Consider the following 27,599-nt stretch of genomic DNA (forward strand, 5'->3'; position numbering starts at 1 on the left):
TATTAACTGCGGACCGCTAGTGAAAAACTTGTTAAATCCAAAAAGTCTGTTAAATGTAGCAGCCATTCGGCATGGAATCGACAGTGAAAAGGTGGCTCTTCAACAACTGTCCGTTCAAGAAAATGTGACAATTAGTCCTTGTGGACTGTACATTGATTTGGAGTACCCGTTTTTAGGCGCTTCGCCGGACGGCGTTACCGAGGATATGGTTGTAGAAGTAAAATGTCCAATAACAGCATTTAAAATGGGATTAGACGAAGCTGTACGTAAAAGAAAACTAACTTTTTGGAAATTAATTAAAGGCCAGCTGGTCATCAATAAACAACACTCGTGGTATTACCAAATACAAGGACAACTCCGTGTCACAGGCAAAGAAAAGTGTTTGTTCGGCCTTTGGACTGGAAAAGAAAATACAATGAAAGTAGAATATATCAGAAAGGACGATGCATTTTGGAAACAATGTATGGAAACAAAGTTGATAAGATTTTACATGGATTGTCTACTACCGGAACTCCTTGATTCCCGTTTAATGCGAAATATGCCAATCAAAGAACCTCAGTTTATAGTTGAAGCTATGCAATTGCGCCAAATTAAAAAAAGTAGGATAAATACGAAGACATGTAAATTGACTTCCACTACGAAACAAACACAATGCCAACCAAATGACTCTGAAAAGCTATTTGTCAACGCAGAACATTTGATCTTTCCAAACGAAGCAGAAGCAGCATTGTCTACTGGTACTGTACATAATGTAGAAGATTTACAAGCATTGCCTATTAGTCCATATTATAACGATCTCGGTACAATTGATTCAATCGTCGATTTTAGTAATTACTAGCAGTTTTTAGGCAGAAATCTGCTAAATCTGCAAAGATGAACATTTTTTTTAAATAAATGTTTCCTCTTTCGAATACTGCTTAAATCACATATATCTTACCGTAATACAAAAGGAGATAGAACGACGTTGATGAATCGATCGCAGTTTGAGCTGTCTGTAAAGTACACAAAAATAGCAGAGTGGTTAAAAAAAAGGAAAAATTCAATATATTGCGTAAAAGTTGAATTTTTACATACTGCCATCATTTAATAAAAATTGTGACGAGATGCCGATATTTGACAACGCATTAGTCAATTAAAATCGATTTATTTAATTAATAAAAAAGCGTATCGGTTCTGAGTAATAACAGTTATTTAGTTACTAAATTTACCCTGTCGAAAATAAAGGTAAGCTCCTTGTTACTTGTGACGATTTGGTGCGTTTTGCCGAGACTAGAAAAATTATTTTAACCATTAAAACTAACTGCTACAATAAAACATACATATTATAATAAAATACATTAGGTATTTAGAAGCTAAATATTGATTTAAAAATAGATTTCCTTATTCTGTAAATAGGAAAAATGTCATTAAGTATTAAATTGTATGTGGGCTCGCACGCTCGACCGACTCGTACAGTGATCGCTGAGACATGATATCTATGGCGACAATCTGACATGTAAAATAACTGTAATGTAAAAACTATTTTTTGTGTAAAAGTTTTATTAGTAAATATATTATATTTTTCTATTTTCGTACTGTTTCGTATGTGCAACTTGTAATTTTGACATCAAAATATCAATGTAAAATTGTAATTATTAACTCCCACCTATGTATTGTAAGTTCCTCCCGTCTTTCAGTGAGTTTTGTAACTCATCGGGATTGCTTTAGCAAGAAATAATTAAAAAATCATTAATAATTAAAAACATGCGAAATTAGACATATTTTTTCTTTAAATGTATTAAATAGAATTTCGCAGCACGACTCTTTTTATGATTGTAATTATCTAACTTAGAGATAGTTGAGCGTATACTTCGAGATGACAAGTTCTGGGAAGAAAAAATGCTTAATAAATTAACTAATTTTTAAATGGATTGCATTCTTGTCGAGCTTATCGATCCTGGAGTCACAAGGTCTATGAATGTTCGTGATCCTCTACATATCTTAGATATTGTATGTAAAGAACGTCAATTTGGAAAGCGTCATTTAGATTTCGACGAAATGCTAGTTTATTGAATAATTATTTTCGTTTTTTATATAAAATTATTTTTACTATTTCTAACTTATATTATAATAAATTATGGCCTTTATACAAAAAGTTGCATCTTATGCTTTTTACATTACATAATTATTTGTTTTATGTAACTTTTTGTAAACGATAATAATAAATATTGAAAATTACTGATATTTTATTTATCTTGTCATTATATTCAGATATAATTATGATCAGATATTATGAAAATGATTCGTGATTGAATACCGTATTGCTTTGACATCTGTCAATGAAGAACACGTCGGTTACGAGTCATAAGTTACTGCCTACCGTCTAGCAGTATGGTTGATGGTATCAAACAAGTTTGATGAATTAGTCGATAAGAATCATAAAATCATGAGCTCCTTCTGCAATAGGTAACGTTTCTATCGAAATTTACCTAAAACATGCACATTCAACTTAATATTACTATTCACATAGTTTGAAAGACGCCCATTATTAAGCATTTCATGTTCAAACCTTACTCATGGGTACCATCTAGTGGATTTCATCGCTGCTCTTACTTCGAACCGAGTTGACCGCGCTTGGTCAACTCAACGTGTCGTGTTCCCCGTCCCAACTTACTTCATTCCTCCACACCCCGAAACATTATAATATTTGTTTCGATGCCGCGGAGCGCAAGTGAAACTTTTTTGGCTTCGCCCACTTAAGCGCGTTCACGCCCATAACTGATATTTTTTTAGGATCTTATTTCGTCTTAAGCACAAAATCGGTATGGATATTGTTATTCTTTCATTTAAGCATAAGGTCGGACGTGTTCCAGTTTAAATTTGAATATTGGTATTACAGTTTTTGGTTGTGCGATTGAATTAATCGTTAACATCAACATTACGGTAGGAACACGCGTTGTATACGTGTTGCATGATTTATAAAGAAGTAAAAATTATATACAGACATATTAGTTGAGTTTTTGTCTAATCTTTCAATCAAATGGATAATTCGAATTTAAACACCTCATTACGTAAATGACTTGACAGATATGTTATATATTTATGAGTGGTTTTATTTATATCCATGACCATACCAACTAAAATATCTATTAAATTATCACCGATTACAACAAAGTAATTAGATCACAAGACAAATAAACACCTGTGTCATTGCGTTCGCATATTTTATATTCAGACATTGATAATGATTTTAATACTTTAGTTATTAATAAGATAAGAATCCCACTGTCTACCGAGTTTATCGTGATCCTGCTTGGAGTGTGTGACCTATAGTTACAGACACACTTATCTTAGTAGGCGGTTAAAGTCGGAATTAACTAACTATTTTCTAAACAAATTGATTTTTTTATCCACAAAATCTGCAGTTCGTAGACTCCTAATCATAGACATCCAAATTTAGACTTGCTCTAACATAAAATCGGGTATCATTTCGGCGAGCAGCAAAACACTTTATCATACTTTTGGCATCGGAGGACTGTTCAAGACCAGAACGCCCATAGGACCAGAAAAGTAAAGTTCGCTAAAGTAAGGCAACGGTTTGCAGCTCAATCCATCACGGGACACATCTGCGCAGGGTCTGAATGTTCGTTTTTAACCGAACCACCTGAAGCGGGTTGCAAAAATGTATAAAGTATAGTTTTCCTAAATGGGTAAGTAATCATTTATACCATTGTGGTGACCAGATCTGAATAGCCACATATTTTCTCTGCACGATCTCTTCATCCTCCACATTCCCTTCAGTCTTGCAGCATACCCATAGTCCCACTGACTTCGGGTAGTTGGGACTTTTGTGCGGTAGTCACATTAAAATGCCTAGACAGTAATAAAAATATTTGGATCGTTTCTATAGCGCCATTTTCGTGAGAAGATCACTTAATGATCCTTAATGGCGCTTAATATCTTATTCCATCTCACTTAGACATATAACTTCGATTTATTACTAGTGGCTTGTAACTAAGATTGTTAGCTAGTGACTTACAATTAAGAATTATATCTAGTGACTTAAAGCTATACATATTTTTATAACCGAGTGGATATTTACACAATACTGCTATAATTTATTTATTTAATATCAACGGTATAAATATACCATAAACAATGATAACATTTCACAGTTAAAATCGTAGAAATATTTTCAAAAAGAATTACAAATATATGTGGCATTTGATTGTGATATGACATTAGAGAGTAAGTAAGTAAGTAAACAAGAGATACAAGTACATAAGTTTCTATAGTGCAAATAAGGTAGAATTAGATTAAATTAATATTGATTGAAAAGATTTGATAGCATAAAATAATAGATTTATAATAAAAAAAAAATAAAAAAATAGATTAAAATAGATTAAATCATAAAACTATAGATTTATATTTGTTCATACTAATTCACATTTACAAATACATATTATTATAATTACTGCCCGTGCTGTGTGTCAGTAGTAAAATATTTAAAAAAATTATTACATAAAAGCATCAAAGCTGTATGTGTTTTTATAAAACCTCACATTCAATTGTGATCGTACTAGCAAGTGCTAGTAAGTTGATTGATTACCGATATTGTTGATAAAACTGTTGATCCGTCTGACAATTATTTTGAGGCGGGTTTGGATACCGCCGTCCCGGGAACCATTCATTGAATAACTCTACAATGGGTTTCCCCAAGTGGTTCGTTACGTTTGTTGATTTAGCAGGGGTGGCCGGGTTCATCGGGTGAGGTGTGTTCAGAATGTGCCAACCTACCAACTGCGTGGCGTGCCAGATCGGGAGAGGCTGGTTTGGGGAGAACCTTTGACCTCTCTAACTGGACTCTTTTGACCTGATCCCTAGATTCCCACCCACCCCTCATACCGTATTCCGTCTCAGAACCCCCTCTCCTTCCTTTCCCTAAAAAGACCCTTTACACAGTATCTCAAAAGGTGACATAGGCCCTGAGGAAAAGAATTTTTCTCAGGGCCTCCTGCGTTAATATAAAAATTAAAAAAAATCAGACAATGACATATTTGCATAATCTCGTATCGGGGAGTTTGACGAACCCTGGTACAGTTGTATTGCTGAAGCCAATTACGTGATTGTTTCCGGTCCACCTATTTTAAACAAATTTACACGACAAAAAACTTCACAAAATAGCAAAAAATCTCTACCTGACCAAGGCAAAGAAAGAATGTGAAAATTTACCGAGAGGCATTTTTATTTTTCTATGTGAACACCGCACAAGAGTCCAAAATGTCCGGAGTCAGTTGACTTTAGCATCCTATCTGTAGGAGTGGAAAGAAGGGAAGTATCTGGCTAAACAGATCTGGATACCACGACGCAAAAGTCAATACCCTATCCGAAGATGTTCTCATTTTTGCAAAATGCCTTTTATGTCACCACGACTTTGACATTTCGGAAGTAAACAGAAACAGAAACCACCTTGACAATCCATGGATCGTTTATGCTCCTCAAGAACGCGTAATAATTGTATTTTAATTATTATTTTTATCTACAAAATTAATCTCTTAGGAACTATGAATTTTGATCCCCCTTGTACTTTCTAGACTAGATTGCTGGGTATGAAGGTGGTATCAAAAGCACAGTTTATAAATTTGAAAACGCTTCCCTGAAAAGTTGTTGTTATTGACTTGTACACTTTATGCTTAGCATGATAGATATATTATTACATATCATCTCAATTCCTCATCGCTCGATGAATCATCGAAGTCCATACTTACAAAAGTATGTAATAATTATTTACCTAAATGTCAAATTTTGACAGATGTGTTACTGTAACTACTCGTTTGCTGCTAGCGAGGATTAAGCGGCCAACTTAGCACGCTTAAATTTTAGCAATTATTCACGTACTTAGCGAGCATAAAGACCAACTGATATACCGGTCCCCACTTCATTCCTCATTCCTTCCAGCTGGCCACACTGACGCCAATTATTCGAAATTGACGATTATGAAAATGTTACCATTCGTAACATCCCGTGACAGACCACGCTAAAAGCGCTCTATATTTTTGTGGCTTGGCCTATTTCAGCGCATCGCCCGCTGTACATTCCCGTTGGTAGTGTATGGCGAGCGATATGCAGAAATAAACAAAGCCATGATGCGTATAGTGTAATGTGTCGCCTACGTTATGTCTTACGTTCACTATTATTTGCCATTTCCGTGGACTAACAATTACAAACTAGTGGCTATTGAAAACCTGGTAGGTTTACGTATATTTTTACAGTCTGGGTGCGCAATGCATATGGCACGTGATTCGAATTTCAAAATAGTCTTTTCATTTTCAACATTATTATGTTTGTATGTCATCAAACATAATGATGTATTATACATTTTCAACCTAACATTAACTGTCAGCAGAAAAGTGCTTAATAATCTGCAATCACTTATGGCATAATAGGATGGGGTGGTGCACCTGATACATTTATTAAGCCTCTACAAATAATTCAAAAACACATAATTAAAGTCATATATAACAACAATAAAACATTCTCGACCGACCTATTATACAAGGAATCTAAATTATTTAACATTCGTAAATTATTTATATTACAAACTATGAAATATTTATTTAAAAACAAAAATAATTTCAAAATAAATGAAAACAGAATGAGCAAAAGAACAAATAATATGTTTACACCCCCCAAACCAATACTAAATTAATGCAGACACATAGCAGTTTCATTAGCAGTTTCATTGGTCCTCGTACATTTAACCTTCTACCACTACAAACTCAAATGATAAATAAAAGATAGAATATATTAAAGAGGTAAAATTATGGCTGAATGACGCAGATATTGAAACGCTTTTACTATAAATGTATTGATCCTTTCTACAACTCACTTGCTGAAACTTTATAAACTATTGTACATAATGTTTTCTCTTTACTTTTTATAATAACTATAAACAAAAACAAAAAAAACGAATGTATATTATACTTTAGGTACTTGAAATATAGTAATCATTTTATTTTACCCACACTCAGGCAGTGCCTTAGTGGGTTTTCATTTCTTGTGTATACTATTTGGTATTATATATTATGTTATTATATACTATCTATTAATATGTGTAAAGAAATGAAAATAAATAAAGTAAAAAAAAATAAATAAAAAAATGGATTCATGAAAAAGTATGAAGTTAAATTTTTTAAATTGTTTTAGCAGGTAATGTCCCACGATGTGCTTTTTGGTGATTATGATTATTATAAAGAAACAGATACTTATCTACCTACAATAAGGTACTTGCATTTCCCTCTGAAAACTCAAACGATTGATAGTTTATTTTGGAATTAATAAGATAATATTATTTATGAATACATATAAATTTATGTCAGAAATTTCTGACGCCCAAAGATGTCAATTCGGCTATGAATTTTTACGCAATTCATCCAAAACACTATCTGCAGATGATAATATTAAGAGTCGTCAATGGTCAAATTTTTAAAGATTCGATGTAACCGCGAGTGAAAAAGGACGAATCCAGCTTTCGGAAGCTGGTTTATTATAAATAATGGGCAAAACAATATAATTACAAATACAGGGTTTTCCAATAAGAGGTGTTATTTTGAATAGCCCTCTATTTCAGTAGATTTTACTTTTGAAGCTGTCATTTTTTGACATTTGACAAGTAGAAACTACGCCATTAATAAAAATGGAACGATACACGCTTCAACATCGCATTGAAATTATAAAAATTCACTTGAGTGAATCAAATGCAAATCATCTTGAGTGATGAGGCCCATTTCCACCTCGGTGGCTTCGTCAACTAGCAAAATTGTCGCATCTGGGGCTCGGAAAACCCAAGAGTTATTGTTGAAAAGCCTCTCTATCCTCAACGTGTGACTGTTTGGTGCGGTTTATGGTCCGGCGGAGTCATTGGACCTTACTTTTTCGAAAATGAGGCTGGAGCAACAGTTACGGTGAATGGATTGCGCTATCGAGAGATGATTAATATTTTTTTATGGCCGGAATTGGATGGTATTGATCTGGACAACGTTTACTTTCAACAAGACGGCGCTACGTGCCACACAAGCAACGCAACCATTGATATTTTACGATTGAATATCAAAATAACACCTCTTATTGGAAAACCCTGTACTTATCTGTGGAAAATCACGGGATCTCAGGCAAATCATTTTCATAGAATAAAGAATAACACAAGAAGTGCCTTGTGGGCGTGTTTTGTGATACAAATATTTGCCTTATCGAGTTTTAGATTTCCGATACAAAACTTTTTACGAAATTAAAATGGGATGGAGATCTACTATCCGATGTAGGCGAGACAGGGCGCTTGTAAATCATAATTTAATAATGAATAAAACACCGTCCGCCCTGTTTTGTTGGCACGACTGATTCTGACGTCACGAGTCAGATTTCATTCCGTTTTTGAATTTTGAATTTGTGTGTATTTAAAAGTTTTCATTTTGTTGTTTCACAGTGTTGACGGTATTCTAGAAACTGTTATTAAATTTTAAAAGAAAATAATCAGTTCAAACGCCAAGGTTTAATCAAACTTACAAGTACAAACAGTAAATTTTTATTTACGTAAATTAGTAGCAAACACTTATCAGATCGCCTAAATTAAACTATTGTACTAGCATCAAAACGATCCCCTATAAAGCGGTCGCTACACTACTCGCTTCGACGCTTCGACGAAGTCCTCGACGAAGTTCGAAGTGCGTGCCCACACACTCGTGTACTTCGCGAGTAACTCAGTCCAACCAGTCAGTGATTGGTTTATTTATGCCGTGACGCTTCGAGTCCTTTGACTCGGGCGCATTTACCGACAACAATCGGAAGTCTTGCGAAGCGAAGCGAAGATGCCCGAAGCGAAGCGAAGTTCGTGCCCACACTATCGTATTCGGTCAACTTCGATCAACTTCGCGAGTAGTGTAGCTGGGCTATAAACTATAAAGCGGCCGCTACACTACTCGCTTCGACGCTTCGACGAAGTCCTCGACGAAGTTCGAAGTGCGTGCCCACACACTCGTGTACTTCGCGAGTAACTCAGTCCAACCAGTCAGTGATTGGTTTATTTATGCCGTGACGCTTCGAGTCCTTTGACTCGGGCGCATTTACCGACAACAATCGGAAGTCTTGCGAAGCGAAGCGAAGATGCCCGAAGCGAAGCGAAGTTCGTGCCCACACTATCGTATTCGGTCAACTTCGATCAACTTCGCGAGTAGTGTAGCTGGGCTATAAACTATAAGTGATAAAGGAGCATTTTTCTTATTGGTTAGTTTGATGGCGTCACACTAATAAATTGTTTATCAGTGCTGTCACGGGTGTATTTTTGCACCTTGGTAGAGTACGAAACAGTACCGAAGAGTGTTATTCAATATTAAAAACGGTTTATAATATTTATAAATATTGAAGAACAAAAAACGTCTCCACTCTCGCAGCCGCCATACAAAATACTTGTTGAAACGCTGTTGTGACTAGTGACGTCACATAAACAAACCACGGATTTGGTGCGTTTTGGGGAGACTCAAATAATTAAAACTTTGATAATTAGTTTAACCATTAAAACCATTATAATACAAAACGTATACTGGCATTTAAGTTAGTAGGTCATTATTTTTTATTGACAAAAAAATAATGAAATAGACTGGTCCTTAAGTCCTTATTATGTATTTTTTTTAAATTTTGGAATGTTACCTTTTCAGTGTACACAATCGAAATTATATTGTTGGAATTAACATTTGAGATCCTTGACGACAATCTAATGTCATTATTTATCATTCTTAATGACCTTGACCGTGCCAGATAATAAAATTGTAAAAATCGTGATTTTTTTACGATGACTATTTGGAATTTCACAGCGGTAATGATTATAGTTGTAATTATTTTAATAATTTAGATTAGCTATCAGGCTGATAAACTTCGGATTATTTCATGACCTGCTTATTTCATGTTCATTTTGATTCCTTATTTTATTTTCTTTGGCAGCTTTCTGTTTATGAGTGAATTACAACGATACAAATCGTATCAAATAATCATTACAATATTATTTTGAAATTTTGACCCTTTGCTTAGGTCGTCTTTTACTCCTTTTTACAAAAAATAATAATTATCGTAATGTAATATCAATACAAATTGAAAATATCTCCCGAGTAAAAATTGCAGGCGACTAATTATTGCTTATAATAATTTATTATCCTTTGTGCTATGCATAAAAGCCTTCTCTTATAAACATTAGTTTATCATTAAAAAATAATAATTTATGACAAGTAAAAAAAAATTCACCAACAAATGTAGATATAATATGTCTCGACGCCATCTAGTGGGAAATTTAGCACTAACAAAGCCTTTCCTACAAAAATAAAGTTGGTTGTTTACAGGTGAAAAAATATAATGAGCAGTAATTTTTGATTGAATTATTTGGCGTGTTGGAAATAAGCCGACGTGGCTCAGTGGTCCAGAACGTCTGACCGGACATCAGAAGGCACGTGTTCAATTCCCGTCGGCGGCATTTATTTTTACTCTGGACATGTTTTCAATTTGCGTTGATATTACAGGCTACTAATTATTGCTTATAATAATTTATTTATTGAAATATGGTCACTGTCCCCATGGAAGCAGCAAACTCCTCCTGAAAATCTTTGTGAGGTAATTGACGGCTACACCAGAACTAAACGCAAAAAACTACTTAAATTATACGATGTCAGCTCTTAGGTGGGTTGGAGCTGGCATGACGGTATCGCATCTTAACATTTCACGAAAACCTTAGATTATTAGGGTTTTTAGTTAAACAATTTTTTTTCCTACTGAGAAAACACAAGGCCTCTAAGTCTATATTAGCCAGGTAACATTTAAAACACCCATTTGAGGTAAACATTGTGTGGCGCAAATGACGCCGTTCTATTTGTATAATGAACATTAACTTTAAATTCAGTAAATTTAAATGATTCACTACTTCATGGAAAATAAGAATCTAGAAAAAAAATACAACCTTAGATTACACATCTGCCCTGATGAAGGACTGCAATGCTGTCCGAAACGTTGGCTAAAGAAGGATGTAGCGCAACACGCCATAATACCCCAAAAACAAATCACTATAATACTTTTGGCCGTCAAAATCTGAAATCATACCAAATATGTTTTTAGTTTCGTGTAAAGTATAAATTACAGTTTACACGATAAAAACCACACTAAAACCTTCGTCTGCTTTCAAGAACAGAATTTTATTTTGTAATAGTTCAAAAACAGTAAAATTTCATATGCTTAAATAAATCATTGTTTACGTAAGTGAAGTTTGGTGTATGATTTTTTTAAAGGCTTATAATAAATAGATTGATTGATTTTAGTTGGACTGAAATTGAAATTGATTTGCTGTAAGTTTTTTTTATAAGTCTGTACGCGTTAAAATCAAGGTCGTACAATAGTCGCATAATGAAATGAACATTTTCCGGAGTGCTTGACCGGTTTTTTGGGTGTAATAATAATATTTGGTTGATTTGTAAAGCCCCGTTTTTCTGCAAAATCACCTCAAGGGCGCTTTTAACGGAACAATAACTTTATCACCTTGTTAAAAATCTTCCTAATTTGAATAGGATATCTTCGAAATTTCTGTCTGACAAATTTCGTTTCAAAATTGTTTCGATTCTGGTGACAAGGGCGATACTTACCGGTTTATTTATTTTATTTTATTCTAGTCATTATTTGTATGGTGACCGGGTATCTCATCAAAATGTTAGTTAATCATACCTACAAAAAGTGGTATAAAGTCACGAAAAGTGATGAAACAAAAAATATGTTAAATAGTTACCTATGTAACCTATTAGTTAGGTTAGGTTAGGTTAGGTAACTATTTAACATAGTTTTTGTTTCATAACTTTTGATGACTATATCACTTTTTAAAGGTGTGTTTAATTGTCATTTTGATGAAATATTATGGAATCCATTTGTATAGCCAATTACTCTATTACCATAATATTGCTATATTTTCTGTTCCTCAGCTTTTAATGACCGATTAATTTAACTGTTATTTAAAGATCATTTCCGTGTCGGATAGAGGTAAAGAAATTAACTATACAACCGAAAATCTGAATGTATCAACAACTCGCAAACATCGAGCTCTGGCGTCGTGAAATTTGCACTTCTTTTAATGTCAGGAATTTGTAGGATATTAATATTCCTTTCAGAACATTTTAATTTTTTTGGAATTAACGGCACAACTGCCATTTAAGAAAGGAAAATTTAAAATACGGAAAGAAAAGAAAATTATAATATTGTTTTTTTTTTTTTTATTATTTTTTTAGTTAGTTACATTTTTTATATTATAATTTTACTGGTCTTCCATTAAAAGCCTTAGCTTGTGGATGGAAGAAGAGTTAACATTTCACATATTATGTACAAATAAAGTCACGTGTACAGTTAATACAATGCAGTTAATACAGTTAATACATTTCATATAATTATAATTACTATTTACTATAATCATGTATTTCAATATATATTTATGTGTAGGTAATATAGACACATGGCAATCAGATCCGTTAACTAAAATATGTAAACATATATGTATTCAGTAAGAAGAAAAACAAGTAAGATTTTTAGTGTGACATTCTCTAAAATACTTTTTGATGGAGTTCAACAATTGAATTTTGTTCCTAATGCTTCTGATTTCTATTGGTAGGTTATTGAAAAAGAATTTTCCTTGGTGAGTATAATGGTGTTGTGCAAAAGAAGTGTTTAATTTGGGGCACACAAATACATGTTTAAGTCTAGTACGATTTTCAGTTATAAATGCGTATTTATCTTTTTCTTTTATAATTTGTATAATTGAATTTTTTATAAATAAGTTTTTAAATGTTGGAACTTTGAATTCTTCGAATATGCTGTCAGTTGGGAAGTCTGGAGGTTTTTTTAGTATAATTTTTATTATTAGTTTTTGAACAATTTCTATGGGGGTCAGATTAGTTTTGTAAGCTGCTCCCCAACTGATAATGGCATACTGAAGAATAGACTGTACTAATGCGTAGTATATTGAGTATAGGTTTTTCGTTGATAAAAAGTTTCGTATCCGTAAGAATATATGAATTAACTTCCTAACTCTTTTTATTGTATGGTCGATGTGATCTTTCCATTTTAGGTTTTTATCTATGATTATTCCAAGATATGTAATTTTATCCGCTATTTTCAGAAGTGAACATTTTTGTTGGCAGTGATTAGTATCGTGTTGTGCGAGAGAATGATTATGTAAGAATATTTGAAGATTTGGAGGTACAATGTTAGTGTTAATTTCGAAAGGAATGACATATGTTTTATCACTATTTAACGACAAGAGGTTATTGTCAAACCATATTTTTAGATTATTTATGTCTTCTGTAGCTTTTAGATTAATTTTTTCCCAAGTTTTTTCTTTTATTATAAGGACTGTATCATCAGCGTAAGAGATAATTTGGCCATGCAATGGTTGAATAAATATGTCGTTTACATACAAAATGAACAATATTGGTCCAAGCACGGTGCCCTGTGGGATACCAAAATTTGATGTTTCTTGGTCGCTAGTTTGGTCATTTATTTTAACAAATTGTGCACGATTGTTCAAATAACTTTCTATCCATTGGACGGCTTTATCATTGATGTTATTTAATTTCAGTTTTTTGATAAGCTTTGCGTGTGAGATACTATCGAATGCTTTTCTTAGGTCTATGAATATTCCTGCGCATTTATTTCCTTCATCAAGTGCAGAGTATATAAATGATGTTACATTTGCTATTGCATCTTGTGTGCTTTTTGTTTTTAAGAATCCGAATTGATTGGAATGTAATATTTTATTGTTTTCTAGAAAATCAACAACCCTTTTTTTCACAATCTTTTCAAATATTTTTGCTATATTCGATATTAGTGATATCGGTCGATAATTTGAAACATTTTGCGGGTCGCCGGTTTTAAAGATAGGGGATATTATAGATTTTTTATAATTTGTTGGGAATATGCCTTTAGTCAAACTGAGATTGATAAGGTGGTTTAGTGGTTTCAGTAGATACATTTTCATTTCTTTAAGAATTTTCACAGAAATGTGGTCAAAACCTGGAGAGGATCCGTCTTTCATGCTTTCTATTACAAGTTGTATTTCAGTTTCGGTAGTTTTTTTAAAAGTGGATAGTGTATTTTGTTTTTGGGTATTAGTTGTTATAGTTTTTGGTGTGTGTACAGATTTAGTGATTTTATCAGCGAGATTGTTTCCTACTTTAGAGAAGTAAGAATTAAAAATGTTTGCTGTTAGTTTTGGGTCTTTGGATACATCTATGATATTATTTTCATGTTTTAAATATTTTATAGAATTATTTTTTTTCTTATTTTCAATTGCATAATTTACCGTTTTCCAAATAACTTTTAGATTGTTTTCTGAAGTAGAGATTATTTTTTTAAAGTAGTCGTCTTTACTTTTTTTAATTAAAGCTGTTAATTTATTTCTATATTTTTTGAGAACTATCTTAGCATTTTCATCGTGTGGATTTTTAATTGTATTTTTATATAGCCTTTCTTTTTCTCTGATAGATTTTATTAGGCCACAAGTGATCCAAGGTTTTATACGTCTGAATTTTGAATTCGTGTATAATGAGACCTCTGTTGTGGAGGTTTCAATATGATCCATAATTTGTTTTTCAAACATATTTGAGCATTGTTCGACATCGTTAGATTGTAGTATCGTACACCAAGTTTCTGCTTTCAATTTTTTCTCTAAAGTGGCAATATTTGTGGTTTTTTTAATAGTAATTGGAGCCTTAATTTGTGATTTTATTTCATTATCATACAATAATAAGCAAGTGTGGTGGTCAGTAATATTCGTTTGCCAAATCATTGTTTTGATTTTATATAGGTTTTGTAATTTTATGTTTATCCAAATATGATCTAAGCAAGACGATTTTTGTCCGTGCATTTCTCTAGTATTTTTGTTTATGCATGATTTAAAATCTAATTCAGTCATACAATTTAGGAACTCATTTTTGAAAATATTTTCTGATTTTTCGTTAATGTTAATATTAAAATCACCCGCGATAAAACAGGTTTTATTTTTAAGCGGTAGTAATATATTTTTCAGTTGAGTTATAAAATGTGAAATATTTGATTCGTGTGTTCTGTAAATGGCAATTATGTGATAAATATATTTATCGAGTTTAATTTCGATTTGAATACAGTTAGTCAGTAATATTGGGTGTTCTAAAGTCGTGACAATACTGAATTTGGTGTGAACGAATATTGCGATTCCACTATTTTTATTGATATTTATTTTAGTTGGGATGTATGTATAGTTAGGAAGTTGAAAGGCTGGTGACTCATCATTTGTAAATGTCTCTGTTAATATTATACAGTCTGGTTGTAATATTAGATTATTGATTTTAATAATAAATTCATCAAAATTTTGAAACATACTACGAATATTTTGGTGTAATATGAATAGACCGTTAAATTTGTGTGGGAAAAATTCATTACATGTCTCTGTGCTTGCACATTCGTATTCATGGATTTTGTAGAAATTTTCTATTTGGCTAGCTATAAAATCATCCATTTAAAATTAATTTTAATTCATTTAGAGCAATTGATAGCACATACATCCATAAGCTTGCCAAAACTATGAAGAATTAAATTAAAAGAATTACGCTCCGTTATTATAATTATATCGGTATCGTGTCTATTAGTGAATAAAGTGTACTTATATCTGTTGCGAATGTATAACATGAGCATATAAATAATACATAACATAAGCATATAAATAATATAAAATATAAGCATAAAGAGAAAATAAAACATGAGCTTAAAGAGATTAAAAAACATAAGCATATAAAGAAAATAAAACATAAGCATATAAAGTATACCGGTGATATATGGATTTGGTTGTTGCGGATATTTAACATAAGCGTGAAAAGTATGCATAACATTGGCATAAGTATACAGAGTATGCATATAGTTGTTGCGAGTATATATCACGAGCATATAAAGCATAAGCATATAAAGCATATAAAATATAAGTATATAGAGAAAATAAAACATAAGCATAAGCATGTAAAGTACATAGGTGTTATAGGGATTTAGTTGTTGTAAGTATTTTACATAATTATAGCAGGCATATAGTGTAACTATGAATTGAAGATACATAGTACAAGATTTATATTGGTTAATGCTAAAACTAAATGTAGTGTTTGGGTAAAGAGATAAAAGAAAACTAGAGAAATACAAATTAAATAATTTAAATTCCCCTGTAACCATATACCTGTGCCCTTCTGTTTCATATAATAGGTTGAGATTAATAGTTAAAATAGTGATGTTAATGAATTTTGAGTAAAGTAAAAAATATTTTATAAACATAAATACAATAGTTACAGTTCTTTTACAAGTTATTGGGTGTGTGAGATAAGATGTGTTTGTTTTTGTCATTGATAATAATGACTGGTGTTCCAATATCTCTACGGACGTACACTTGCCCTCCACGGGTCCAGGCGAATTTATATAAGTTTTCCCGTGTAGCCTTACGTGCAAGGAACCATAAGTGTTTCGCACGAAACGTCAGGTGTTCCGAGACGTATATGTGAGAGCGAGGTCCTGCAATTCCGACGAGGGTGGTGTTGAGTTTTTCTTCTCTATTTTTAGCTTGTTTGTTGAACTTTTTTATGTCTGACAGGAAAACATCACGGTCAATACTGGTTTTAAATGATATGATTATGGGCCTACATTGGTCTTTAGGTATTTTTTGGGAGATGCGGTAAGCTGCGTCAATCTTGTTCATTTCCACGTTTGAATTAGTAGTTTTTTGGATATTGAATATGAGGTTATTTAAGTTTTCCCCATTATTTTCCGGGATCCCCCTGATTTCAGCGTTTTTAGACCTATTTAGCCTGTCTATTTGCTCCATTTGGTTTTCTAATACTTCAATTCTTGCTTCGAGGCCGGTGTTCTTTTTCTCAAGCTTGTTATTAGTGTCCTCAAGCTCGTGGACGCGAAGAAGAATGTCTTCATATTGCTTGCTCATCCCCGCTAGAGTGGCAAGTATTTGCGTGTTTTGTTCGAGTAGTTTGGCGAGTAGTTCACTATCAATAAGTGAACTGCCACTGGGTTTGACAGTCGGTGTGACACAAATGCATTGTTTACATTTTATGAGGGCACGCCGCTCCTTAGAGAGGCGACGGTAGGTACTTTCCGTCACACCTCCACATTGCAGATGGAATGTCTCCTTGCAGGTTACGCACACAAAAATAGACTCGTCTGAAAGTGTTGGTTCGGAACATTTTTGACAGGTATTATTCATGTTGATGATGTATGATATGTTGATGATGTTTCACTGTTATTTTATGTTATTTGTAATAGGCAGTAAAAGTTTTGCTATAAGCAGTCACAGTTCTTAGCACAGATAAACACTGGATTGAACTGTCACTGTCAAATGTCACTTGATCGAAAATTAAGAAACTTGTAATCGCTGTAGAATTAATGAATTACAACCAAGTTTGAAGTTTGTACACTAAATGTGACCCAAGGAATCACTTCCAATACATTTAATTTTCAATATGACGGTTTTAAATATAGATTTTATGATTTTATCGGTAGAGCAAATATCGTGGTATACACTGTTTATTGTTGTATAGATAAGTTAACAAGAAAAATAATCCACATTAGTACAAAGTTAATAAAAGAAATGAAGAAGAAACAAATAAAAAAAAACGATTACCCAGTGATCTCCTTAAAATAAGCACTGCTAAAATGTTTATTTAGTACAGATTTATAATTCAATACATATTCAGACATATTAAAAACATAAGCGAACATAGCATATTGTCTGACAATTATTGAACTTTGATCACATTCCTATTATCCTCGCTTCTGTCTGTTGATAAGTATAAAGTAAATAAAATGAGAGATATAACATTAATCAAACAATGGATATTCCTTTCATGCTTTCCACACAAGGAACTCCACTGAAAAGTAAATAATGTCTCTAACATAATATTATTATGTTATAGATCGTGTGCATAGTTTAAAAATAGTGATGCTAAGAATCATACTCTGACAATTACCACTATGCAATCGCTAATAAATTGTTTTATTACTATTATTATATGGGCACATGATGGTTATGCACATGTAAAATTAACTGTTTAAGTGTCATGCCATTTTATTGGTGGGCAGCGATGGAGGAAGGCGGAGAGAATATGCACCTCCAAACAACTTCATTCACAATCATGCATCGTCTCAATACATACTCTTGTGTTATTCTACTCTTGACTTGACCCGACTCAAGTATTTGATTCAATTGATCGTGTCATTTCTTCCTCGGGTGTCCTCGACTTCCTTTTTTACTACCATCTACCATCCTTTTTTTGGTTTTTTTATAATAAAGCGGAGACGGTTTACCATAGTTCCCGTGAACACTCAAGCCTGCTATCTCGTATTTCACCTCGTTTCTTTAACAGTAAACGGTCCCTTTGATAAACTTCTCCAGGTTTGTCATTGGATATTTTGCTGTCTCCTGGTTCCACAATATGTCTTCCCAGGTATCTGAGCTTTGTTCCCATCGGGGCAAGACTTGGCGCCATAGGTGAGTTGGAGTCTCTTCATCCTCTTCACATTCCATCCACTCCCAACAGCTGCGTGTGTCTCCTGAGGTGGCAGCGTCCGGTTAGTAGTCCTACCAGTTCCCTCAGTGAGTTTCTTTCTGTCTATATTGAGTAGTTGCCTAGTTCTTCTAGGTTCTGATTCGATAACTTTGGATTGTCTCATTCCGGATGCCCTCTCCCATTTCATTCTTTTTCGCATCACAAAATCCTTTGGCACTCTTTTCTACTCGTCCGCTCTATATATCCAAACCATTTTATGTATCCTTTTCTCAATCTTACTCACTATGCTTACGTTAGCTTTGTACTCTTTCCGGATATCCACAATTGTAATACTGTCATACATGGTTTTACCCAAAGATATTAGAAGAACGAGATGTGCTATGAGCAGTTCATACTGTGTGGAATTGTTTTGCCGAGTGTCGCCGGTTTTGTTCACCAATACTACTGCACACCTTCGCTTACGCTAAGGTATCCGCACTAACACATAGAACAGATTTCTGTGCGTACACGTCCCGATACCGTTTAAAGTACCCTAATTAGGTAGTACTCCGGCTACGGTCCGGCGGCCAACATAGCATATCTCGTTCTTCTAATATCTTTGGTTTTACCACACACCAAGCTCTAATTTCTATGGAATTTAGTCTACTTCCATCCATTGCCCGCAACTAAATACCTATCATAAAACTAATTTGTATATTTTATCTCTTTACAGCTTAGTTTTGGGTTGCCAGCTTTGATAGTTCACGCAACTTCCATCCCACTGCGGCAGCACCGGCTAGACAAGAACAAAGGAGACGCAGCCAGCATCATCAACGTAGCCTGACAAAAAGAGTGGGAAAATTTGAAAATTCAAGATGTCCGCTCTAAAGATGGCTGTCACGATTGCCGTGAAGAACACGGCGGTCAGTGGTTTCTCTGCAGCCAGAAATACCGGCGTCGCTTTCAAATATGTAAGTATCGAAATTAACAATGAATTTATGTAAAGTAGTGACTTATTGAGCGATCATGGTGCCATTGTGAGAGTGAGCATTCATCGTTGACATACATATGTATATTTTTAATTTGTAGGCCTACTCCGTGGTGGTTAAGATTCTCGGCTACAAATCCAAGTTCATGGTTTCAAATCCCGGCCTGCGCAAATAAATTAAATTACATTTATTTCACATTTACTTTAAATAAAATCATATTACCATATAGCACATTCCAGCATTCCAGAATGGTAGGCACTCTCAGTATCGCTTCAATGAAAGACCACTATTCAGAATCGAAACATTGCTTGGAATGGCATTAGCTGTGATCTGGATTAGTCCTGGGTGGATCGATCATTTTTCATGACCCACCAGTTAATTGATTGGGTACTAAACATGGAAAAAAACCATAGATCGATGCACCGTCGCTGATTTATAATTTATGTAGACCGGGCGTCTCGAGTCTCTTTCTCGCAACACAGAAATAGAAATAGTTAATCTGAAATGGATTGTCTCTGCAGTTGTATATTTGAACTGCGGTGACACCTTATTTAAGATTTCAAATATGTATAATCTCACTAGTCGCGAGAATGAGTATCGCCCTGTCTACAAAATGTATACATCATGTACACATTCCCGGTTCCATTCTTCTTCACATCGTACCTCGATGAATGTGGATGGGGATAGTTGGAAATCTTGTGAGGCACTCTATGGGTTAATGTGACACAAAATATTTAATTTTCTGCTTATATAACCAAATTCCAGATACTTTGTATGAAAGGGCTTTGGCGCATTTCCACGCAGACTGACTGTCATTTGAACTGTTGCCAACTTGGCCAGTCAGTAACATCAGTAGTTTCATAGATACATATATTATGTACCCACTAGAAAGCAACATGTAGTTAAAAAGTGTAAATGGCGCCACCCCCATAGTTTTGTTTAATAATTTGTTTGCTGTCAATCGATACAACAAATACATCAAATCACACAGGATTGCAGGATAGAATTTTGAAATCCTGCTGGAATCGCGATGTTATAGGGATTTGCAGGATTATTATTAATAAGAGGTTTTTAAATTGAAATAAAGCCAACCATTAACCTTTTGAACGCGTTAATTTGCTCCGTTTTATCTATACCCGTACGCGGTACATATTTTCAAATACCTATGCACGCAATTAAATGTCAAATTATAGTATTCTGGCATGATTTATTGGACTATATAGACAGAAAAGATTACTCTCCACAATATGAACACAAATCCTCGTGTGTCAACACTCTTAGATGTTTATAAAAACAGAAACATAAAATTTCATACAAAGACGTTCCGTATCTTTTGAATGTGGTCCCGCCATTCACTCGGCGTGTGTGTACTTAGGCCACTGCGTTGATAGACACGAGTGGGACACCATGATCACTTATCATTTTTAGTTACGAAAAGTTGTGAATGACATACTAGTACTAACGCCATCCGTTGACAAAAATGTAAACTAAAGGACTAAAAGGCGCGAAGAGGCGCACTTGATTATCGATCTTTTTTTATGATATACAATTTTATTTTTGAGAAATTCTTGTAGATGTCAGCATCGTGATAGTTCTACGAATGTCCAAGTGAGCAAGAAATACATTTATGACGAAAGAGCGCTGGAATATCGGCCGTCAAAGTTTCCGTATCAACTGTTGATACAGCCGCGTGTGAGTATGGACTTTTTGCCGTAACAACAGTTGATACGGCCGCGTGCAAAGAGTTAATAAATATATCATTTATTATTCGATGTGAATCATATTTGGTACCAGTAATATCGTTAAAATACATTGAAAAGATACATAATAAGTCATTTAAGAAGACTTTTATTGATCTGTAACTAAAAGTGCGGCAGTTAGGTAAATATTTACCAACATCAAAACTGTAATAAAGAGCCGTACAAGCCGAGTGTGTGTATTAAATACACGTTAAAAAAACATTGTCTAAAATCATTTTGAATTCGAAACACAGCAACCAAGTTTGTAAATATGTATGACAATAATATTATGAAAATGTTAATAAACGCTTTTTTTTTTTCAGGGCAATCTGTCTCCGTGCATCTCCAGCATTCAGGCACGCTTCCTCAGCAGCCAGGACATCACCAAGAACATCCAGTACATCAGCAACGAGAAGATCAACTTGGAGAAGGATCCTGAAACACTGAAGTAAGGACCCTTAAATTTCGATAATTGAGCCCTTATGCGGAAAAGAGTTATCGTAGATACGCTGTTTTTGTGCAGATCCATTCAAATCACATGCCATATATCCAACTACATTTACAACAAAAATACTTTTTTGAAACGGGAGGCGGGTATGGGTACCGCCGCCCTGGGAACCATTTATTGGATAACACCCCTGCCATAGGTCACCACGCAGCGGATGCGTTTACCGACCTACTGTGTGGTGGGTTGGATCGGGAGAGATTGATCGAGGGTGACCTTTTGACCTCTCCAGCCAGACTTTCTTTTGACCCATCACTTTGCACTGTAGTGGGAGGGATGGATTCATACATCCGTCACTCCTGGATACATTGATTCCAGATTCCTACCCACTCCTAATACCCTTTACCTTCCCAGAACTTTCTCTCCTTCTTTTCCCTAAAAAATACCCTCCACACAGCATCCCCAAAGATCACATAGGCCCTGAGGAAATTATTTTTTCTTCAGGGCCTCCAGTGTGGAACTAAAAAAATAACCACAGACGACAGTACAATACTATGGTGACGGCCGGTAGCACAATCGTAATACAAGTCGACCATTGCTTAATTAAAACTGACGGTTCGTGCGATAGGCGCTTGGCATATTTCTCGTTATCTGGTTTTATTTCTGCATTGTGTTATTTTTTAATATGTTTTAACAAGTTCAAAGTGGCGTTATTTTTTTTTTCTTTTACATATATCGTATTGAAAACTTATGAATGAATGAATGGATTAAAATACATAAAAGGTATTGTCTATAAATTAAAATAGCGTATTACATATACGGTTTTTCTGTATCAGGGGTGCAATAATAGGGAATTCTAGTGCATTTTGTAAATAATTTATTTCAATAAAGATAATTATTTTATTATGTGCCTCTTTTTTTCTTTTTTTTTAAAATGCATTTTCAATTTTTTGTAGTTGTTTTAAAAATTGCGTGCTATTTCGGCTCTGAAAACGGTCATGCGCCATCTTGACCGCTACGTCACAAGTGCTACGTCACACCTTTGCCGCCATCGCCGCCTGTCTTGCTTGTTGCTGGTTAAACCAAGGGGATCAACGCATTGATGAATTGCATCTCGCATTATTCTCCCTTTTAAGTGTTATTCGTTGTGTTTGTGGTAAATTTACAATCCACATAGTTATTACTATTTATTTTACCACTTTTTGACCTCAAGTTGCAGTTAAATATTGTATTATATGTATAAAAGTAAATAAACAAATGTGTTGTGACCTAACCTACCTTACATGACGTTAGCTGTCATTCATTCGCAATGGATGTAGATGTTCATAAACGGATTCCTAAGAGGTGGTGTTTTGTACCGTTGTGTACAAATACAACTGTATCTACTTCAGAGAAACACTTTGTACATGTGCCAGTTGATATCAAGAGAAGGAAAGCGTGGATTAAAGTCTATCAGCGTCTATCAAAACGAAAAATTTCTTACATAACCAATAACCATATATATATGCGCAGTATTAACTTGGGTTCAAATTTCAAAATTTTAAAACTAAAAATAAAGTGGTTCGTCGCGTAATTATTTTGATAGGAATATTTGCACAAATTTTAGCGTCAACAAATACCATAACTTTTTTCGTAAAGAATGCAAGGCTGATGATGAAAGCAAATAAAAAGGGATGCTTTAGATATGATAGTTTAGATATGTAGTGCGAATGAACAAAGAAAGAAGTGTAAAGCGAATATATGACGTGAATATGAATGGTAAAGAAGTCGGGGACGTTTGAGGAAGTCATGACACAATCAAGTGAACAAAATACTCTACATAAAAAAAAAACATATAAACGTGAGATACGATGTATGAATGTGAATGAAGCAAAGAATGCGTGTAAAGACCTAGTTTTTTATTGGAAGCAACACGAAGTCAATCTATACTGCACAGCTATTTTGTTGCGTGTAATACGTGTAGGTCAACGCCATCATCATATCCACTCGAGGAAGATTTGCAGACGTAGCATTCTGAAATCCTTGCTCGGCCTTCGGCATCGCAAATCTAGCTAGCACGCTGCACACACACCAATAATACGGGACAAATCGTCTCTACTAATAAACTAGGCTAAATGATAACGAATGAAATAACAAAAAGAGACCTACACGGAACTAATAAGAGAAGTCTTGATAAAGACTGATTGTTAAAGATGACGGTACGATTTCCTAATGGCGAAACACAGCTAAAGCGAATAGGTTTGCAGGATCTACTCAGGCCGGTCAACCGCGACGTCATCGTTTGCCCTTGAACGCTTGACCAATCACCGGGCGTTCTTAGCTGCATTGAAATATTTCGTTCGCGCCTGTTTTTAAAGTCATTATAACTTTAATAAATGATTTTTGAAAATTATAAAAACTATGTATTCTTGTGTCTGAAGTGTTTCTACATATGAATAATTAATAATAAGTGATTTTGTGAAGAGAATTCCCTATTGTGCGTGCTAAGCATGGTCAAATAAATATTTCGGCTATCAGGGCCTCGTTATGGACCATCTTTGACAGAACTGACAATAAATAATTATTATTTGATGTGAGCTATTACGCTACAAATTTTATACTGATGTTACATACGGAGATGGGCCGGGAATGGATTCTGTAGGTTCAGGTCTGGGTTTGATCTCTTTCCTCTGCTGTGACATTTCTTCAAACACATTTGACATAGAAGTACAAAAATATACAGGGTGTCGGGGGTAAAGTACGCCAACTTTGGGAGGTGAATCTACATGATTTTAAAAGTAAAAAAGAAAAAACTTTTTTCGAAATTCTAATTTTTAGGTAAAAATGATGAATTGTTTGTATGGGAAAATAAATATTCTTCTATGGATAAATATTTTTGTATCGGAAAATGAACATTGGAATATCGAAAAAAGTTATTTATCTTTTTTACTTTTACCATCATGTAGAATCATTTCCGGTATAAATTAATAAATTACGCCAAATGAAACACACAACGTTGACACATAGATTAAACCATCGCAGAATAGTACCACACTCAAATAGAAATAACTACCATATTGTTCATTTGTATTTTGTAATGATTTTCTATTGTGCATATTATATTTTCATGCTAAAATATCAATGCACTATTATTTCAGAATAGTTGATGCATAATATTGTGAATGCATTCATTGACCTATAATAGAACAATCATCATCTGAATTTATATGTGAAATAACAGTATTGTTCAGTGAAACCAATACAAAAATTTACATTTCACAACAAACAAAATGATATCGATAACATTGTGAATAATGAATTCCGCGGCGCCACACCACTATAACGAATTATGGCCGTAGTCGCCGAGATACTAGCGAATCCCTGTGAAAGAAGGGCCCAAGAGGTAAAAGAGAAGTATTTAGAAGTACTGTAACTTAACATGTTTAGCTTGTGACGGGACTGCATCAAAGATGCCAATATGTACTGTGTGCATCAATTCTACAGGATAACCTAAAATTTTATAAAAAATTTAAGAGTACTACTTAAGACAAAATTTATTTGTATTGAATATTGAATCTAACCCCTCCAGCATTTGAGGGTCATATATGACCGGGTGTCCATATTTTATAAAAGTATTTTTATCTTTTTTCTATCATGCTGAAATACTAAAATTTTTGACGTTAGAGAGGGAAATAATAATTCTTTCCAGTTTGCCACAAATATTTATACTGCAATCCATTGATTAAATCCTAAATATAGCCAAAATTAATAATTCATATTTCGCACCGCTATCGTAACAATCAGTTTTACTTTAAAAATTAATTTTTAATTATATAAATAAAATAAAAGTGAAGTGAAGGTACAGTTTTCTTATAAATTCCCCGAACAAAACGAATGTATTTTCGAAATATCGAGTTCTCTTAATATTTCTATGATTGGAAAAAGAATTTAAGTAAAAATGTGGTTAGCGTTTTTGACAATGTTTTCCACGTTTGATACTAAAATTTTATTATTTAGAAATAGTAATGTTTATTTTTAATGCATACACCGGAAAGATAATTTTATCTAGTTTCTAAAAAAGTATTTGTTTTGATGGAAAATTAAAATATAAGACGTATATAGCGCATTTGAAATACACAGAAAACATTGCAAATTATACAAAAGTGATAAAAGTACTAGTATCGAAAGGGTTAACAACTCCAAAAATTAGTTATTATAGATGTATATTATTAAATTACAGACTCCATTTATTTACTCAAATCAATCTAGTGTGGACAAAACTAGAAGAGATTTTGTCAGTTAATTAACGCCAAATTTAATTCACACAATTGTCTTAAATTATGATTACAATTAAAAGAAAAATTACAATTTTGGTGACTTTCTCAACTATCATACTAAGCTCATGCCCGTATTATGGTGGTCGTATATGATTGAAAAGGAAAAGGAAATTGTTATTGTAAAACAAAAATTTAAAAAATGCATATTATTATAGAAACAATAATAGAAATAGAAATAAAGATAAAACAAATAAATGATACGAATAGGTCAAATTAATATCAAATAATAAATAATGAATAAAGTAAAGTATAATAATGGTAAAACCAATTTTGAAGCTATTACTAACTATGAATGTTCATTCAGCTCGTGGTGAAACCTTCGTTAAACCTCTCTGTCCATCTGCCCGTAGTGACTTGAAGCCATAGGTTCTGTACAGGCATCACCAATGTAGCAGTCGGTGAATCTATATTCCGTAAAATCAATATGCAGTGGCAGTCCAGGGGTTTGATGTTTCAATTAGCTACAAACTTTGCAAGTAGAAAAATCTATGCTTTTAAAAAGTTATTTTTTTTAGTTCCCCCCTTGACCAGCTTCCAAGATAACTTTGTTAAGCTAAACTGCCTTCTGGTTCTTATCATTCAGCTCTCATATTTTTCTCGTTATAATTAGAGAATAATTTAAATTAACATTTCATTATTATAAAAAATATTATATCAGTTATAAATCAGAGTGATAAAACTAATTAAAGGATTACATACTAATAGTAATCATTAATCATTAACAAAATTGTTTTTAAATCTTTTTACTGGTGATGATAAGAGATTGCTACAATGCATTAAATTTAACCACTCGGAACATTAGAACGTCAAAAGACGTAAATATGATAATAGCGGTCAAGACATTAGAACGTCTTTTCACGTAAACGCGCGAGATTTTACAAAAATCGATTTATTTCCATCACTAGTATACGGATTGCCATGATTTAAAAAACAGAGTATCGATAATGAATAACGCTACGCGTCTGCATTCAAGAATATCTATGGAATGTAGAGGTGCATTATCTGAGTCGATTGAATCTGTCATCTTGTTCGTTCATAATTTATTGCGTTTTTAAATAATTTATTAAAAAATTTTTAGTTTGGACGGTTAATATTTTGAGGTGACTAATAGTTTTTAATTATATTTCTTCAATATATAAAGTGTTATTTCTTTATGATACTCAGAAAAAAGTACATTTTTCACAGCTTTGAAATAATGGTCAGCGATTTTTACATATTTTTGAGGTTTTCAGAAAATGTATATTTAGACACGCAAATATTTACGTATAACAAAACAATACGATAGTGAATTTCATAATCTTTCCAAAACATTTTTTAGAATGAGGCAACGTTTCCCAAAACGTGAGTTATGAAGCTTTTAACAAAACTCGTGAATAACACAAAAATTTTCGCGGTTTGACAGTTCGCAAAGGAACACAAAGTAAATAAAAGTCCTTTTCTGAGAGGTTAATGTAAATATTGGTGATCTTTAACATGTACAGAATAGGCCTTATCGGGCAGTCTGCTAATGACAGCGATTAGGGGTTATCGATGGTTGTCTATCGTTAAGG

At 33.5% G+C, this 27,599-nt stretch overlaps 1 protein-coding gene across 2 annotated transcripts in view; it reads left to right on the top strand.

Moving 5' to 3' along the window:
• l(2)k09913 (transmembrane protein 53-like lethal (2) k09913) overlaps positions 1-27,599 on the top strand; it is a 72,505-nt gene that overhangs the window by 23,555 nt on the left and 21,351 nt on the right. For both annotated transcript variants that reach the window (XM_089644705.1, XM_089644704.1), the window contains exons 2-3: positions 19,294-19,531; positions 21,612-21,736. In XM_089644705.1, the coding sequence (XP_089500831.1) occupies positions 19,436-19,531; positions 21,612-21,736 (221 nt within the window). In that variant the 5' untranslated portion in view covers positions 19,294-19,435. The remainder of the gene's footprint in view (positions 1-19,293; positions 19,532-21,611; positions 21,737-27,599) is intronic.

The sequence above is a fragment of the Hesperophylax consimilis genome, chromosome 21, assembly GCF_061612785.1.
Source record: "Hesperophylax consimilis isolate HC1 chromosome 21, BYU_Hcon_1.0, whole genome shotgun sequence".
Taxonomy (NCBI): domain Eukaryota; kingdom Metazoa; phylum Arthropoda; class Insecta; order Trichoptera; family Limnephilidae; genus Hesperophylax; species Hesperophylax consimilis.